The sequence below is a fragment of the Idiotropiscis lumnitzeri genome, chromosome 7 (genome assembly GCF_059441095.1).
Source record: "Idiotropiscis lumnitzeri isolate Australia: NSW breed Sydney's pygmy pipehorse chromosome 7, RoL_Ilum_1.0, whole genome shotgun sequence".
Taxonomy (NCBI): Eukaryota; Metazoa; Chordata; class Actinopteri; order Syngnathiformes; family Syngnathidae; genus Idiotropiscis; species Idiotropiscis lumnitzeri.
The window spans coordinates 6,935,060-6,951,386 of NC_142397.1; the positions used below are offsets into that span (position 1 = coordinate 6,935,060).

Genomic DNA, 16,327 nt, shown 5'->3' on the forward strand with positions numbered 1-16,327 from the left:
ATGTTTTATCAATTTATATGGTTCCATAAAGTCAGATTACGTTGATTTTAATTTGTAGGGAAACTGTAAATGAAGTTCCCTTATCGCGTTATTTGCCTGCCACCTTGTGGCTCATTGTTGCCATTGCAGACATACCGTTGCTAAATTGAAGTCACTCGTTCAATCCGATTGGTGAAATGATATATGCCTTGATTGAAGGATCCATTTATATATTTAGTAGAACTAATCAATAAATTCTATGAATAAAATAATATGAACTTAAATTAGTGCTGACATAATATTTACATACAGATGTATTATATATAATTGCCCAAACAAATGTCCCCATTGATATTGTCCTTTCGCTTCAAGAAATCAACGTGAATTGATGTTTCTGGATGTTGCGAAATGTGCCCTGGCATCTAGCGGTATTTGTCTGCTGGGGAAAATAATCATAAATATATTTTAGAATATCAAATAAAGGGGGGGCTTAACGGGGCCTACAGACCCGGGTGCCTATGCCCCCCCCCATAGCGCCGGTGTAAGCCTAATAACCCATCGGACATTTACAGATGCAGCTACTTTTGATAGTATTTACTGCCAATGCGTTTGACTTTAATCAGAATTTGACAGTTTGGTTATTATTCAGTCCATTGGCCCCTATGGAGTGGAGCAGTAAAAGTGACGTTTGCTCATATAAATTGACTTACTTCAAACGTCTATCTATCAAAATACACTCGAGCGTTATGAATTCCAACAGACGATGAAATCAACACTTCAGGCGACGCATGACGTCATCACGTAACTCCGAGCTCTGGCTTGGCTCAGTTGGCTGTGGCCAAAGCGAAACAGCTAAGTCGGTATCGGACAGCATTAAAAAAACAAACAACAATAATAACAAATAACCCACTGACTTTACGAGTCAATTGTGCAAACGGTCCGAGTGACTCGAGGGGGACCAACATGTCCGAGACGTACGGTATGTTCGTTTTGTTTTTTAATTGGCTGAGGAAGCCGCGAATGTTCAGCTCAGTTGTGATGAGACGCTTAGCTACGCGGCTAACTAGCTAGTTTACACGTTAGCTGGCATCCCTACAATGGTAATTAATTAATCGTTTCTGGCCGGCACTGACTTATATAAAGACGCCTTTTGCGTTTGTGTTGGTGATTCTATCCTTCCACCTCCTCTTCCGATACACACTCCGCTTCCGTAGCACTGACGAGGCTACATTTGGCAGGTGAAAGTTGATCAAACTTGAGGCGCTGTGACATGTCCGTACATGAATGATGAGTGGACAGACACCGGGCTCCTTAAAATGAATGCAATGTGACTAGAAATTTGCTATAATGTCCTCACTGTAGTTTTGTTCCACATAACTTCACGTTTACCTCAGTGGCACCATGGCCTACTGCATCAAGAAGTTGGACAGCGGTTTTCTTTTTTTTTCTACCTGCACACCAATGCCTGATAGTGGTGCCTTCACCTAGGTGTTCAAATTATCTTTGCCCACTAAAATAAATGGAAATGCCATTAATTCGTCCTAGCCACGTATAAACATCATCCATCCAGTCATTGACTGAGCCGCTTATCCTCACAAGAGTCTTAGGGCAATAGGCATTGTACACCATGAACTGGTTGCCAGCCAATCGCAGGGTACACAAAGACAGACAACCATTCACAATCACACCTAAGGCCAATGTAGAGTGTCCCATTAACATACCATGCATTGCTTTGGAATGTGGGAGGAAACCGGAGTACCCAGAGAAAACCCACACAGGCACGGAGAGAACATAAAAACTCTACACAGGAAGGCCGGAGCCGGAATCGAACGCACGACCACTGCCCTGTGAGGCCATAGTGCTAACCAGTCGACTGTCCTATAAATACATTAATCATATTAAATTATTATGAAATTACAATATAAATGAATACCTCTGTCAGTGTCAATCAAATGTAACCATAATTGTATTGTAAAGACAACACTTTTTTAATGGATTAGATAATGCAGGTGTAGTTAACGTTGCACCTGCTTAGTATATGCCTTTGTGCATTATTCTCACAACTTGGTAAAATATGATCAGTTTTGACTTGTGTATTCTTCCATTCATTCAAGTCATATTCGTCAACTTCTCTCCTATTTCGCAGTGCCGTTAATGTCGTCTTGTGATGCAAAAACCACAACGTCCTGGTGGGCTGCTGTTAAAGTGGCAGCGTCAGCGTGTTGCTTTCACACTGACAGCCTGATTGTCATACAAGGGACTACGAGGACATGCAGAAAGTCACTAAAAAGCTGAGGCAAACTTTTAGAAACCAAGACTTTTGATTTTGTCAGCTTTATTGTCTTAGCAGAAGACCAAAAAAAGTGTGAATGCACGACGATGCCTTCATTTAACCTAGACGAAACAACACCTGAGTAATGTTCCAACAAGCAAGTTAGATGTGCTCTTAAGTTCCAAATTGACCGGACATGAACTTGAAACAAAAATTGTACAAAATTTAAAAAAAAAAAAAAAAAAAAAAAAAGGGATATTTACATTTGAATTCAACTCAGTCAGGCAGCACGGTGGACTTGTGGTTAGCACGTCCGCCTCACAGTTCATAGCTGCAGGTTTCGCTCTCAGGCTCTGGCCTTCCTGTGTGAAGTTTGTATGTACTCCCTGTGCCTGCGTGGGTTTTCTCAGAGTACGCTTGTTTTCCTCCCCCATTCCAAAAACATGCATCGTAGTTTAATGGAACACTCTAAATTGGCCATAAGTGTGATTGTGATTGTGAGTGCAAGTGGTTGTTTGTGTGCCCTGCGATTGGCTGGCAACGAGTCCAGGGTGTACCCGCCTACTGCTCGAAGTCAGCTGAGATGTGCAGCTTAGATGATGGATGGATAATGGATTCTATTCAAGTGAACAGAGAGACATTCAGCAGGAGCCGTGATGGAATATCCGTGCCTTCCACATCACATTTGGAAGCCAAAATGACATGGAAGAACAAAATCTTTGCGCTTAGGGGCTGTTTTTTTAAATTGACAGATGGGCCTGGTCATTTGTAGATAGGAGTAATTGTTCATGTGTATCAAAAAAATAGTTGATTCTAATCATAAAACTATGATTTGCTGTTTAATAACATTATTTTATTTTATTGACAAATTATTTAATTAGATGGATTTATTTATACAAAATTATAAAATGAATAAATGTGAATGGAATTTGTCTTGCTCTTTGCAATAAATAATTTAATCTTTCCCTTGCCTCCGCGTTAACTACCTCCCGACTTTACATTTAACCTGCTTCCAGGAATAATCCACTGCGCCTCAGGTGTGTGTTTGCCAAAGGAGGCGGCTTAAGTGAAAGTTTTACACTCTAGTAGACTGTCTTATCCTTGGCATAACCGTTGTTGACCATTAGCTCGGCAGGAAGCGCCGTAGGTTTGTGCTTAGCACGTCTGCCACATTATCAGAAGATCTGGGATTGAATCTCATTTGGAAGTGGGGAATATCATTGTTCTTTCCATGCTTGTGTGGGATATTCCATTTTTGTCCACATGAAAAAAATTCCTGCTCTCAATTTCAGACTCAAAAAAAAGCTTCACCAGGGAGGGTTTGAACATTAACAGATTTCAGATTCACAGTTATTTCAGGTTATTCTTTTACAACCAGACACAAACACACGCCCTCACATATTTCCCCTAGAAAGTAGTACAAAAGAAAAATAATGAGTTTCACAGTCAATTGTCATGAACATTCTCCAATGCACAGACAGTTCAAAAGTAGTATCATTAAAAAGCCTGACTATTCTCACAATTAATGTTTTGCTAGTCAGTGTGACCCTAACTCGCTTTCATACAGAAGTAGACGAGCTATCGGACATTCACACCTGTGGGAAATTTGGAATCTTCTATGAATCTTGCTTGCATGTTTTTTGGGGGGGAATGTGGAAGGAAGTTGACATACCTGTGGAGAACACCTAAACTCCACATAGGAGGGCTGCGATTAAAAAAATATCTAAAACTACCCTAACTTGTGCTTAATGAATATTTATATAAAATAATTATTCTATCTAATTAGCCCATCAATTAATTGACTAACCCGATAAATATTGATTTTGCATTATTAACATGCATGTGAGGTGCAGGTATTATTTTTGGCCACTTAGGGTCACTGTCATCACGTTCTACATTTGTATTGGTGACTGAGTATGGATGGCCTGGTCTGGTGAGTGATGTGGGTGTCAGCGAGTGAGAGTGTAGAGTTGGCTGGCTGTTCTTTTAGTTACAAGACTCCGGACTGCGACCTAAATGGTGACATTTTGCGCTTAACATTTGAGACAGTGCGACTACATTTATTTTTTTTTGTCTCATCACACCTGTGCAACCAGTAAATTTGCATTGGAGTTATATTTGCACACCTATACAACACGGCATACTGACGTCTTGCATTGTAACTGCACATCTTCCAGGTTTTGACGCTTTAGAGGTTTATTTTTCCTCCAACATTTTGGTCTATACAAGCATCACAGCGCACAAATGCTTCTTGGATGTCATCAGCATGCACGCTGGCATCTCGGTGTCATCAGAGCCATCCAGCTTGTCCTCCTCAGCAACAACAACATCTGTACAAACAGCTGGTCACGGCTATGGCGCAGTCACCCAAAGCCATGTTTAACAGCTCTAATGCCAAACATGTGCTAAGTTCTGCTGCTTCACTTTCCAATGCCGCAAAGCACGCACAAGCCATATTGTGCGTGCGCAGTGATTAGGAGGTTAAATTAGGGCCTACCAGGAGCTGTGAGAGTAGGATCTTGATGAGATTAAAAGGATTGTCTGTGAGGCTCCAAGTGCAGCCGCTTCGGGTTGTCCCCTGACATTTGCTTGATATTGATTTCCCTCCCCTCTGCTTTCAGACTTCCTCTTTAAGTTTTTGGTGATTGGCAGTGCGGGGACGGGGAAATCCTGCCTTCTCCATCAGTTCATTGAGAGCAAATGTGAGTTGCTTTTTTTTTTTTTTATGCACAATTTCAAAATTGTGTTGTTAAACGTTATTCATTCACTTCAGACCCTCCAAAAATATGAAACCACGTTGTTAAGCATTGTGTTAAATGAACACTTCTGTGACTGCAGTCAAGCAGGACTCCAACCACACCATCGGTGTCGAGTTTGGTTCCAGAGTAGTCAATGTCGCTGGGAAGACGGTCAAACTGCAGATATGGGACACTGCTGGTCAAGAGCGCTTCCGGTAACTTCTCACAGTTTCAATTTTCAGATTTATTTTCGCAGAACATTTGAGAATTGAATCAAAACTTGGTGTATGGCTTCACAGTTCAGTGACGCGCAGCTACTATCGCGGAGCAGCCGGAGCACTTCTTGTCTATGATATTACCAGGTAAGATATTTTTGATAATTTTTTTGGTGGAGGGATTGCCAGCGTAAAATGCTGTTTTAAGGATTTTTTAAATGTATAAGCAGACACAAACAATCTTAGCAAAGCGCTTTCATGTTTATTTTGTTTCCGACTTCAGTACAAAGTTGGATGACGTCAGCTCAGGAAAATGTATTACTGTCAAATTAAACCTGGGTTTACCTTTTTTTTTTTTTTTTTTATAATTTCAAATGTATGTTTGACCAAAAAAATCCTCATCACCAAAAGAACATCATACCTACAGTGAAGCCTGATGGCGGCATTTATTTATGTTCCCCATGTGTCCCTGTGTCCTGTCCTCCAGCCGAGAGACGTACAACGCTCTGACCAACTGGCTGACAGACGCCCGCACACTCGCGAGCCCCAACATCGTCATCATCCTGTGTGGCAACAAGAAAGACCTGGAGGCCGAGCGAGAGGTCACCTTCCTGGAGGCGTCTCGCTTCGCTCAGGAGAACGGTAACTCCAAACACACTTGTTCTGCCTTATCACCTTCTTGCTGTCGTGCTTCTTCATCGCGCTTCCTTCTCTGTTTGCCCAGAGCTGATGTTCTTGGAGACCAGCGCTCTGACAGGAGAAAACGTTGAAGAGGGCTTCCTCAAGTGCGCTCGCACTATCCTCAACAAGATCGACACGGGTACTCATCCGTTGTATGCCGTTTTTTTTTTTATCTTTCTGTGCTGTTCACTCATTTCCCTCGCCAGGCGAGTTGGATCCAGAGAGGATGGGCTCGGGCATCCAGTACGGCGACGCTTCGCTGAGGCAGCTGCGACAGCCGCGAGGCAGCACCACACAGAACAAGCAGCAGTGCAGTTGCTAGGGCTCCGCCCTCTTCCTCATCCAGTACACAGAACATCCCGTACAGGTCAGTGACTCCTTATCAAACGCTTGTGTTGGAGCCAGCGTTTGTGTTTTAAGTCGTCTTCTCTTCTGTGTGTGTCAGCTCCAGGTGTTTTGGGGTGTCTCACACACCTCGGAGCACCTGGACGAGTGCTCATGGAGACCACTGCAACTCCTGAGCCTTGACCTCTGGTAGGGCGTATTTATGCGTGAGGACACGCTGAGATGGTCTTCGGTTCTTACCAGATATGGACAAGTCATGGGTTGTTTGTATGGGCTGTCATATTCGTGTTTTTTTTTTTTTTAATTCATGTGCTTCTCATTCTTTTTTTTTTTTATTTACACACACAGCTGAAATTTGCACATCTTTGGTTTATAAATTATTGTTGTTTAATGCGTTTCTGGGTGTGCTCGCTTTTCAGCACTTGAACATTCGTTGACTCTTTTTGGAACTACTGTGTTTAAATAGGAGGGATGTATAATGCTGTCGCAAAGCTTATCCGTAACTAAAAGCTTTTTTTGGGTGTCGAATTGCACTTTTATTACAAGGGAGTATTGGCCTTGTTTCAATCCATCGTAGAGTAGATGAGTGTTATTTTGAATCTGTATGTTGCCCACTCCTTGCGTAAAAGCACAAAAGTTGAGCCCACGCTCCAGCTGGCAAGTTTAAGTTGTGCTCACGGACCTCCCAAGTCTCACTCCTCATGCACATGCAGTCTCCAAACGTCATAGGAAGCCACATTTCCCACAATACCCTCAAAACGCTCCTACGAGAGCAAGCGCGTTTTGAACCTCCGGAGTAGTTTTTCACTTTCCCTCGCCAAGCACAGGAGTAGCTCGGCGCTCGCCTCCATGTTATTGAGAGAGCAACGGGGAATTTCCTTCTTCTCTGCACCGCAGCCTGTGAGCTTTGTGGGGCTGCCGAGGCCACGAGGGTGAGAAAACAAAAAAACGTCCGCCCGAAGTCAGAGTGACCCAAAACCAACAAATGCGTTTTAATGTCATCTCCTCTCGTGTGTTTGTCTTCCCACACATACACACTTTATCATTTTGACTGAGCAGGCCAACAAACTTGGAGCAAAAATGTGGGAGATTATATATCTATATATACATCTATAAATATACAGTATATCAAGAAATTGTTTTTATTCTTTCTCTAATAGTTTGTCTACTTCTTTTTGAAGGAGTATTAAGGTCACACTGACAAGAAAAGCAAGAATTGTGAGATTAAAGTCCATATGTTACAAGAAAAAAAAATGTGATGTGCTTAGGAGTATAAGTTGCATTTTTGGGGAAAATTTATTTGGCAAAAACTGAGACAGAAAACCCGGACTCGCCCCCAAAATTCTGTTTCCCTAATCATGGGTGCATACGGACATATTCTCCAAGCGTGCATTGCTTCACTCACACCGTTGGGAAAATGGTTGATACTTCCGCTTAAAATGGGAACAAGTTTTTCTTTTTATCATAATTAAAGTGGCTTGACTAGAACCCCATGTCGCTTATCTGGTCAAAGGTAATAACATTCTGGTCATGCATTGCAGCTTTAGTGTAAATCCTTCTTGTGGTGTAAGGAAGCATGGTAAACTAGTGATAGGTCACATATTCGTTGCCATGACCACCACCTCTTCCATTCCCTCTGCTACATTCTTTGGTAAATACTTTTGGTGCATTACTGTCAGTGACCTAATGGTGGCGGTAACCACCAAAGGAAATTCAACACGTTCAGGGAACATGGATTTTGGGTGCCAGTCCAAGCGCCAAATTTAAACGATACAAGTTGCAGGACCAGGCAAACTATTGAAAAACTGTGACTTTAGTCCACTGGGCATAAATATTATACAGACATGCAGACAAAAGAAGAGTTTTTCCTCAGCTACTGTTTTTTTTCCTTGTGACATTACTTTTTTTCTCATTTTTAAATTCCCATAAAATGTTACTCTTTCCTCAGTATTTTTCTTTTCAGTGTGGCCTCAACTCTCCTTCCCTCTGCAAGTGCACTTTTACTTTTCAGATGTCTTGTTTATATGCTGTAATTATAGAATTGCACATTTTAGTTGACTTGAAACTGTAATAAACATTTTGACTTTAGATGTCATCATTTCTTACTAGGGAACAACTGAGTGTGTAAGGTTTCTGTTTTCCTGGAAGAGTTTGTGTTCAACATGCAGGCGGTAACAAATGCCACATAATCTGAAATAGGACTGTACATGTATGCTGTAAATAAGCGATGTCTTGAGACGGCGAGTGTTGCTCAAGGATTGTAATGATTATGCAATACCCAGTAAATCTTCTTGTCTTTTTCCAGTGAAAACCGAGCACCTTGTCATTCCATGTCTCTGACCACATAATGGGCTTCCTTCTTAAAGTCCCACAAATAAATCGCAATGAGTTTTGGCACGCCCTGAATTGTAACAATGGCTTCGCATCATCTTCCACCGTGGAGCACTTTGTCTTTAAGAAGCAACGGAGCGAGGTTATAATGTCAATGGGCTCACATGATTAACAGTAAATGGCCGCCACGGTGCCCCAATCGTCTTGATTTATGCCCCTGGCTTGGTTCTGTTACAGCCTGGGTGGTTTTATGTAGCTGGAGTGGCTCTATCGACTGATTTATTGATCTTAGCCAGGCTGTCGGTGTGATTTCATGTTATAATTGCACGAGAAATTGTGTTACTGACAATCTGCCACTAGATGGTGCAAGGTCACCGGGTTTCACACTGTATTACGTCATTATTGTGATAATCCGGTCAGAACTGTGTGGATTTGTGCAGCGTTTCCACCCTTATCAAAAGAAAAATATACCTTTCCCCCCCCCATTTTTATCCTTTTCAATTCTCTGCTTCATTTTATTCTAAAATGACTGTTTTTATTTAATATTTACGTCAACAGTAGTTGGATTTTTTTTTTTTTTGCGTATCCCAGTTAATTGTAAAATCAGCAAAGGTGATAATTTTGTAGTGGTCTTCTAGATTCTCTGAGCTGCATATCAATGCTAATACTAGTATTTACATAATTGTTCCGGGGACCTCAGGTGGCTACTTAAGGCCATACTTTGCGCTTTCGCACACCATTACACAACCGAAAGGTTGCTATGTGCTAGGTAACGTTCCTGTTAATTTGCATATTTCAAATCTCCAGGTTGGACCGAGAGCTATAGATTCCTACTGGTTATGCTCCAGAAGTGACTTATTGCCATGAAAAGGGAGCACATACGTATTTGATATATATATTTTTTTCTTTCGGGTCATTATTCTCACCCAATACGCTACCAAAATGATTCAATGCCAATTATTGTAAGTCACTCAGCTCCTCTAACATGTCGCTGCATTTTTCAGTACATTTTGTGTCAGCTTGCGACATTCCCGCTTTGGTGCACCAAAAACGACAGCCCCGGAATTGTCCGCCCCTTGGTTTCACGTTTGTTAAAAGCTAACAAAAGTCTCCGTAGTTAGGCACAGTTTTCGTCTTTTCAAAGCGACAGCAATGCGGTCAAAGAAGCTATGCGTTGTTTTAAGAATATTTGCACTTGTAAATGTACATGACATGAAATTAAAAATAGACAATTAGATGCTAACACTGTTCTCATCTTTGTATTTACACATAATGGGACATGTATTTAAGATGGAAGACAATACTGCAAATAAAGACTTCCATCAACACACTTGGAAGGAAACTAAAGAAAAGCAGTACACATGTAACCAATTGACATATACAAAAACATCGGAAACCACGATTGAATATGGTCAATGTTAGGCTATGAGAGGTGGTTTCACAAGCAAAGCATCTTTTGTTGTTGGTTACATTAAGCCAATAAGTAACTAAGCATTTATCAAATGACTAAACACTTTTTGAAGCGCACGTGTAGTGCGCTCTGGAATGAATGCTTCATTTCATAGTCAACAATTATTTTAAGATACAATTATATATGCACAAACCATACTACGCATACATCACAGTACTGCTTTAGAAAACGTGACAAGCACCACGTCATGAATAGTAGACTACATTATTTGAAATGCCATTGCAATGAGGCGGCCATCTTGTGACGCGACGTGTTGTCATCGCACACTTGGCACGCCCTGAATTGTACAGAGTGCACTCGTTCGAGCCACTCTGAAGGGCCACCTAATTAAAGTTAATGTAAAATGCCCAATGACGTGTTTGATATGACATCAGTGGCGGGTTTTAAAAATCTCTTAAGTGCTGAATGCACTGATTATGATGGTGCGTGTTCATGACAATAGTGCTTTGAGATGAAGGTTAATTGGGGGAGCTGGATGCGAGCACACGGTTACCAAGTGACTGGAAGAGACGACTCACTTCACTTCCCAAATTCAAATTTCATATTGGGGATTACGAGCAGTGCGACACAGCCAAAATATCACGAAGAATTTCAAGGTCTAGGAACTTTGCTTCATCCACAGGAGAGAAGCCAGGAACATGTTTGTTGTCTATTCGAGCGACTGGAGCATGAGGAGCTGCTTGAGGACCTTGGTCTGACTGGTCTCCCTGATCTCGCCGGCGAGGAACATCTCGTCCACCACCGTATACACCTGAAAGGGACGATGGCTTGGTTAAAAAGGGCAGACGGAGTTCCAACAGACAGTAGATCGGCCGCGAGGGGAACTGCAGAACAAAAATAGTCAATTACTACCACAAACCACAGACTGAAAGTAGACGTGACATTATCTCTTTCCCTACCCGTATAAAGACGAACTTCCTGGAATGGTGCCTTACCAAATGACAACTTGTTAAGTCGGCATATTTTAAAATAACTACCAAATGACAATTTCTTCTCGGTTCGGCAGCACAATTAAGTGTAAAAAATGGTGGCAAAACTATAGACTTAAAGCAAGTTTATTTAGACACTGTAAGTCAGTTTGCAAAAACAATTTCTGACTGAGATAAACAGATCTGAATGAAATAACTCCTTGAAGTCCGGAGCTCACAGAGATCACAGATTGTGAGTTTTTTCAAAGAGGTGCTTTAGCAGGCCTTCACTGCCGTCACTTGCAAATGCATTTAAAGCATGTGGGAGTTTAGACCAAAAAAATATATACCAATAGCAGGTGAGGTCTGTCACCTGATCTCAACCCAACAGAGCATGCTTTTCACTTACTCAACACCAAAGTAAAGGTGGCAAGACCCACAAAGAGAAAATGAATGCAAAACAATCATAAATCGCCAAACTACTATGTAGGACATGAAAAAATGTAGATTTTTTTTTATTGTACATTTATTGTGGTGCTGTATGAACAAAAATAAACCTAATTGTCCAAACACCTTTGGACTTGGTTATTATTCAGTTACCCAAAATAACAAAACACGGCAAGTGTTAAATTAATGTGGGCGGAACCTACGTTTCAGACAAAAAGTAATTAGCGTGGCAACAGCAAGCTGGGGAGTTTTTTGTTGATAAGCATTTTCGCCTTGACCTTCCAAGGAACCGTCGGTGTTAATTACAAGGGGGAAGGAAACATGCTCATTGTCTTTTGCGTTATGTGAGTCATTCTGTCAAAGCGCTTACCTTGTAGAAGTTGAAGACGAGGTCCAGTTCACACACGTTGTGGAAGTACTCGTTGAGCACCTTGGGGGACAGAGAGGCATAAATTCAAGTCTTGTCGGCGCAATCAAATGATGCTTGTGTATTATGGAATACACTTCCACGCGTAGCTTCGAAAGCAACCAAATATTCAGTCACATGGATCCAGAATGTTGTCCCTCAGATGTTAGTTTATCACAAAGACGACAGTGTTCTAAAAAAATTAAAATAAATTTGGGCCGCGCTAACTTAGGTGAATCATGTGTGATTTGAGTGATGATTGATATCTGAAAGGAGGCGGCTTGACTCTGCAATGCTAATGTAGCTTAGCGACGACACAGGATTGCTTTGTTTAACATGCACCTTATGGCGTTTTAACCGGGAATGTAAGTGCTTTGCTTTAAATGTACACTAGCGATTATATGTGATCTGTGAATTTGAATGAGCTTTGATCTCCATAGCCAACATTGACTCACTTCAGTGAGCGCATATTAGAGAAGATGCAACTAGTACACACTACACACCATTACAGGTGTGATTCAGACTCACAGATACAAGTTCTACTAATGCATTCATCCATCATCTTAGCCGCTTTAGCCTCATGAGGGTCGCGGGTGTGATAGATAGATAGAGATAGAGAGATAATCATATGTCTCTGAAAGATTATCCTGAGCATAAAACGATCAGGGGCCGACAATTGGAAAAGTTAAACCTGATTCTATATTTGGTTCTTAGTATTTTCCAGCAGTCTGGATGCACTCTGGCACCATGCTGCCTCTCACATGTCAGTCTTGGTAATGAAACTGATTTGGAAAGAGAGACTTGTGACTGTAAATTAAGATGTATGTATGTCTGTTATTTATTTTTTTTAATAATTAACGACAGTATGTATAATCCACAAAAGCTGAATAATGAGTAGTGTACAAATAATACTTAATGGCATAGCTAATACAACAATGCACTTCTCACAAGAATGTGATGAGGTACAGCAGCCAAGAGAACGGTAATAATAATCATTAACAGACATTCCGGAACACAATCGGAGCACAAGAACTAAATCATCATAGTTGACTTACTGAGTAGCTCTACTGTATATAACAGCATGCTGGGCGCACGTGTTTCTTACCTCTACAAAGTTGTGGATTCCCTCGAGATATGCCAGGTTATTATCGGTCACGTCAACACAAATGCAGAAGTATAGTCCAGCATAGCGTCGGTAGATGATTTTGAAGTTTCGGAACTGTGGAAACAACACTTGTTAGCTTTAATTATTTGATCTTGGGGTGTTTTTGAAAATGCAGTTTGACAAGAATACAGTCGATAGAAAAAGTCACGCCCGTTTAAATGCCAAGTATAGTCATAGGAAAAAAAAAACACAGACCAAGATGAACCATCTCAAAACTTTCCCCACTATTAATGGCACAACTGAGGGATATACATTTTTGAGGGGATATAAAAATAAACTAAGCTAGTGTGACTGTACAAATGCGCACACGCTCTAATAACTGTACACATTGGCTGTGTTCGGAATTACCCAATCACATTCAAACTCATATTACATGGAGTCAGCACACACCTACACCGTGTAAGGTGGCCCTGATTATCCCGAATACATTTCAGCTTTTCTAGTAGGATTTTCCTGACATTTTTTTGTGCTGTAAGGAATTCCTAAAGTCTGGGGACTGGCCTACACCATCATATGTACAAAATATCCACCTGGAATTATTTCTCCGAAATTCTTGGAATGTTTGTAGGTCATTTTGTCTCCAATTAAAGCATTCTGACACTGAGCTTGTCTTTGTCACGCAAGTTAATAGTTGATCAGCTGCTCAGTATGAGGTACACAAATAAGCGGAGTATCTATGTGTCACTGTATCCAATACATGATAAAATAGTTAATGAAAGGAAATTGCGGCTTGCAATACCAATTAGGAATAGATTTACCTCCACAAAGTTGGTGTGCTTGGCATCTCTGACAGTTACCACGGCGTGTACCTCCTCGATCAACTTCTGCTTCTCGTCGTCGTCAAACTGCATGTACCATTTAGCGAGTCGTGTCTTGCCGGCTCGGTTCTGGATCAGAATGAAGCGGATCTAAAATAGACACAATTATATGAGACAGGGGGAAAAGACAGCATTATATCACATTGTAATGTCATCGATCAGTATTGCTTTGACGTCGAGTGGAGCATTGGAAGACCCATTTCATTCAAAGGTAAACATCTTGTTTACGAAGTCGAAGCGAGGACGACGCGATCCATAGTACTTGTTTTCATAAGTTGATGTCACATTGCTTCTCAGCGAATTGTTAAATTGCCTTATTTTAATTGTATTACATTGTGTGCCTTTAGCGATTTAACCAAGCAGCTATGTTGCTAAATGTTAAGCTTGCTAGCGGCGATAGGCAACAAAACTATTACAAATGTATTACATTAATCCGCGACGTATTTACCATGTTCGTCTCCGGATTTAGGACCTTATAAACTCCAGCAAGGCACGTTCGTGGAATACTATGCAGCGCGTTTATTCCAATACATAAGTAATTCTTCCGACCGCTCGCCCGCTATCTTTTCCAAGCTAACAGGAAGTGGGGCGGTGGGTGTGAATCGCGTTGCATGCTGGGATGGGAAGTTTTCATGTGAGCGTTTGGCGCTACTGCGAGTGATTTTAAACTACACAAACTAGCATCCCTCAGTAATGCATTTCTCGTGCCTATGTCACATGATGCTTAACCAGTTTCATCTTTTGCCCACAGATAAAACTGCGGAATAATGACTTAAAAATTATTGTAATCAACGAGTTAATCATTTTTAAGAGTGATAACCATATTGCGAAAAATGGTACATATTTACGGTCTTTAACATGTTATCAGATAGTTGACATGTTAAAACTTCAGGAACTTATTGATAGGGCGCAAGCACCCCAAGAAAAATAATAATAAAACCACACAGGCAGACTGGATCCCTCATCCCTAATTTCATTTAAATAAGGCACTGATATGAATAAAAACATTTTTTAGCAAATTTTCATTAAAAAAACAACGTTATTATGTTTATCAAACACATTTATGATTTTGTAATTGTAATTTACTCTCATTATAATTTAGTCTAACATGGAGGTATTTTATGAGTAGAACGTTCAGTACCTCTCCAATCGAGCTTTAGTTATAAAGAGCAAAAACAAAAAAAGGAAGACACTCACTCACTTTGCTCTCTTTTGGTCTCTCCAAAAGTGTGATGTCACATCCACAATATGGATTTATGGGGACTATTTTTTTAAATATTTTGCTTTAGCGGGTTAAGCTACCACAGACCAACATGGTAGAATAAAATAACGAGGATACATGGTCAATTAGAAAACGGAGGAATACCGCAATCTATGATCAAATGGTTTCACAATTATTATTTGATTTTCAAGCAAATTATTAAAAGTCTTCATTGGGACGGAAAAGACATAAAAACACGGCAAAAAAAATACAAACTAGGAATGACCCATAACTGAAAGTGGTAAAATGCAAACTCCTCAAAGTAGGACCCCAAGCCAGGATTTGAACCCAGAACATATTGATTGTGAGGCAGATGTATAACCACTACCATTACATGTTGTTCACCTGAATATTTTGCAAATCTTCCATTACTGATTAGATTATTGATAATAGATGGTTAGCTTCATCATTTTATGATGCATCTACTCTCTTTGTTTACTTTAAACAATGTGTGTCTCTACTGCATAATCACGACTACGGAATTGCTCGATGGTCTGGAATGGCAGCATGTTCAATCGGCCAGGAAGTTTGGACAGCATTCCCGACTGAGCATTCATTGGAATTAGACAGGGTGGAGGAACTGGGACTGTCAATGTTTGAGTGGAGGAATGTGTTGTTGGCCCTTGAGACAAAAAAATATTTCAGCTGCAAGTCCAGAGAAAGGGATGTGGTGAAATGGATAGAGAAAAATGCAATGGCAAGGAAAGCTAGTTTAGGTATTTAGAGCATCTTTATTGTAATGGCTTTTCTAATTCAAAATAATAATTGACCAGTGTTTAGGCCAAGGCAGAAAGAAAAACAAAACGGATGAAAAACAGAGGCAGATTATTTTAGCAGAAACTTTGACCCTTGTTAATCTTGCTTTGTGTGACCGGGGTCGTGCAAATATTGATTGAGAGCGACACGGTGACCAATGTGATTGGACATGAGCTTGTGTGTTTATTCAAGCAAAGGGCAGTGCACTTTGAACATAAACTGGCTGTTTATAAATAAAAATGTGTATATTGTTAACTATCGGGGCTGCTACATTGGATTCCTCCCACCTTTAAAAAACATGGAGTATGGTAACTACACCGAAGACTAATTTCATCGTGTCAGTCCTGGGATTGACAGGTGAGCTGTTCAGGTGTGTTACGCCTTTACCCGGAAGCCCTTTAGGAAGCACCTTATCTTCTATCATGACACCAAAAAGGATAAACTGTACAGAAAAAAAAATCTCCGTTTTGATTGACACTGTCAAGGACATCTGAATGTAACAATAAGTGTACAATTTTTGCTGTGGTAGCATAT

The 16,327-nt window shown here is 40.7% G+C and overlaps 2 protein-coding genes across 2 annotated transcripts; one reads left to right on the forward strand and one right to left on the reverse strand.

The window, feature by feature from the left end:
* The first annotated feature begins 793 nt into the window (after window positions 1-793).
* rab4b (RAB4B, member RAS oncogene family) lies at window positions 794-8,545 on the forward strand. Its single transcript, XM_088301494.1, has 8 exons — window positions 794-958; window positions 4,873-4,953; window positions 5,090-5,204; window positions 5,289-5,351; window positions 5,692-5,846; window positions 5,929-6,024; window positions 6,092-6,252; window positions 6,331-8,545. Exons 1-7 carry the CDS (start codon window positions 943-945, stop codon window positions 6,205-6,207), a joined length of 642 nt encoding a protein of 213 aa, XP_088157620.1. The 5' UTR covers window positions 794-942; the 3' UTR covers window positions 6,208-6,252; window positions 6,331-8,545.
* Window positions 8,546-9,804: 1,259 nt separating this feature from the next.
* ap2s1 (adaptor related protein complex 2 subunit sigma 1) lies at window positions 9,805-14,393 on the reverse strand. The gene is made up of 5 exons (XM_088301492.1): window positions 14,225-14,393; window positions 13,717-13,866; window positions 12,899-13,012; window positions 11,758-11,817; window positions 9,805-10,783 (listed from the first exon to the last, which is right to left on the reverse strand). The coding sequence occupies exons 1-5, from the start codon at window positions 14,225-14,227 to the stop codon at window positions 10,682-10,684; spliced, it is 429 nt and encodes a 142-aa protein (XP_088157618.1). The 5' UTR covers window positions 14,228-14,393; the 3' UTR covers window positions 9,805-10,681.
* Between the last annotated feature and the right edge of the window lie 1,934 nt (window positions 14,394-16,327).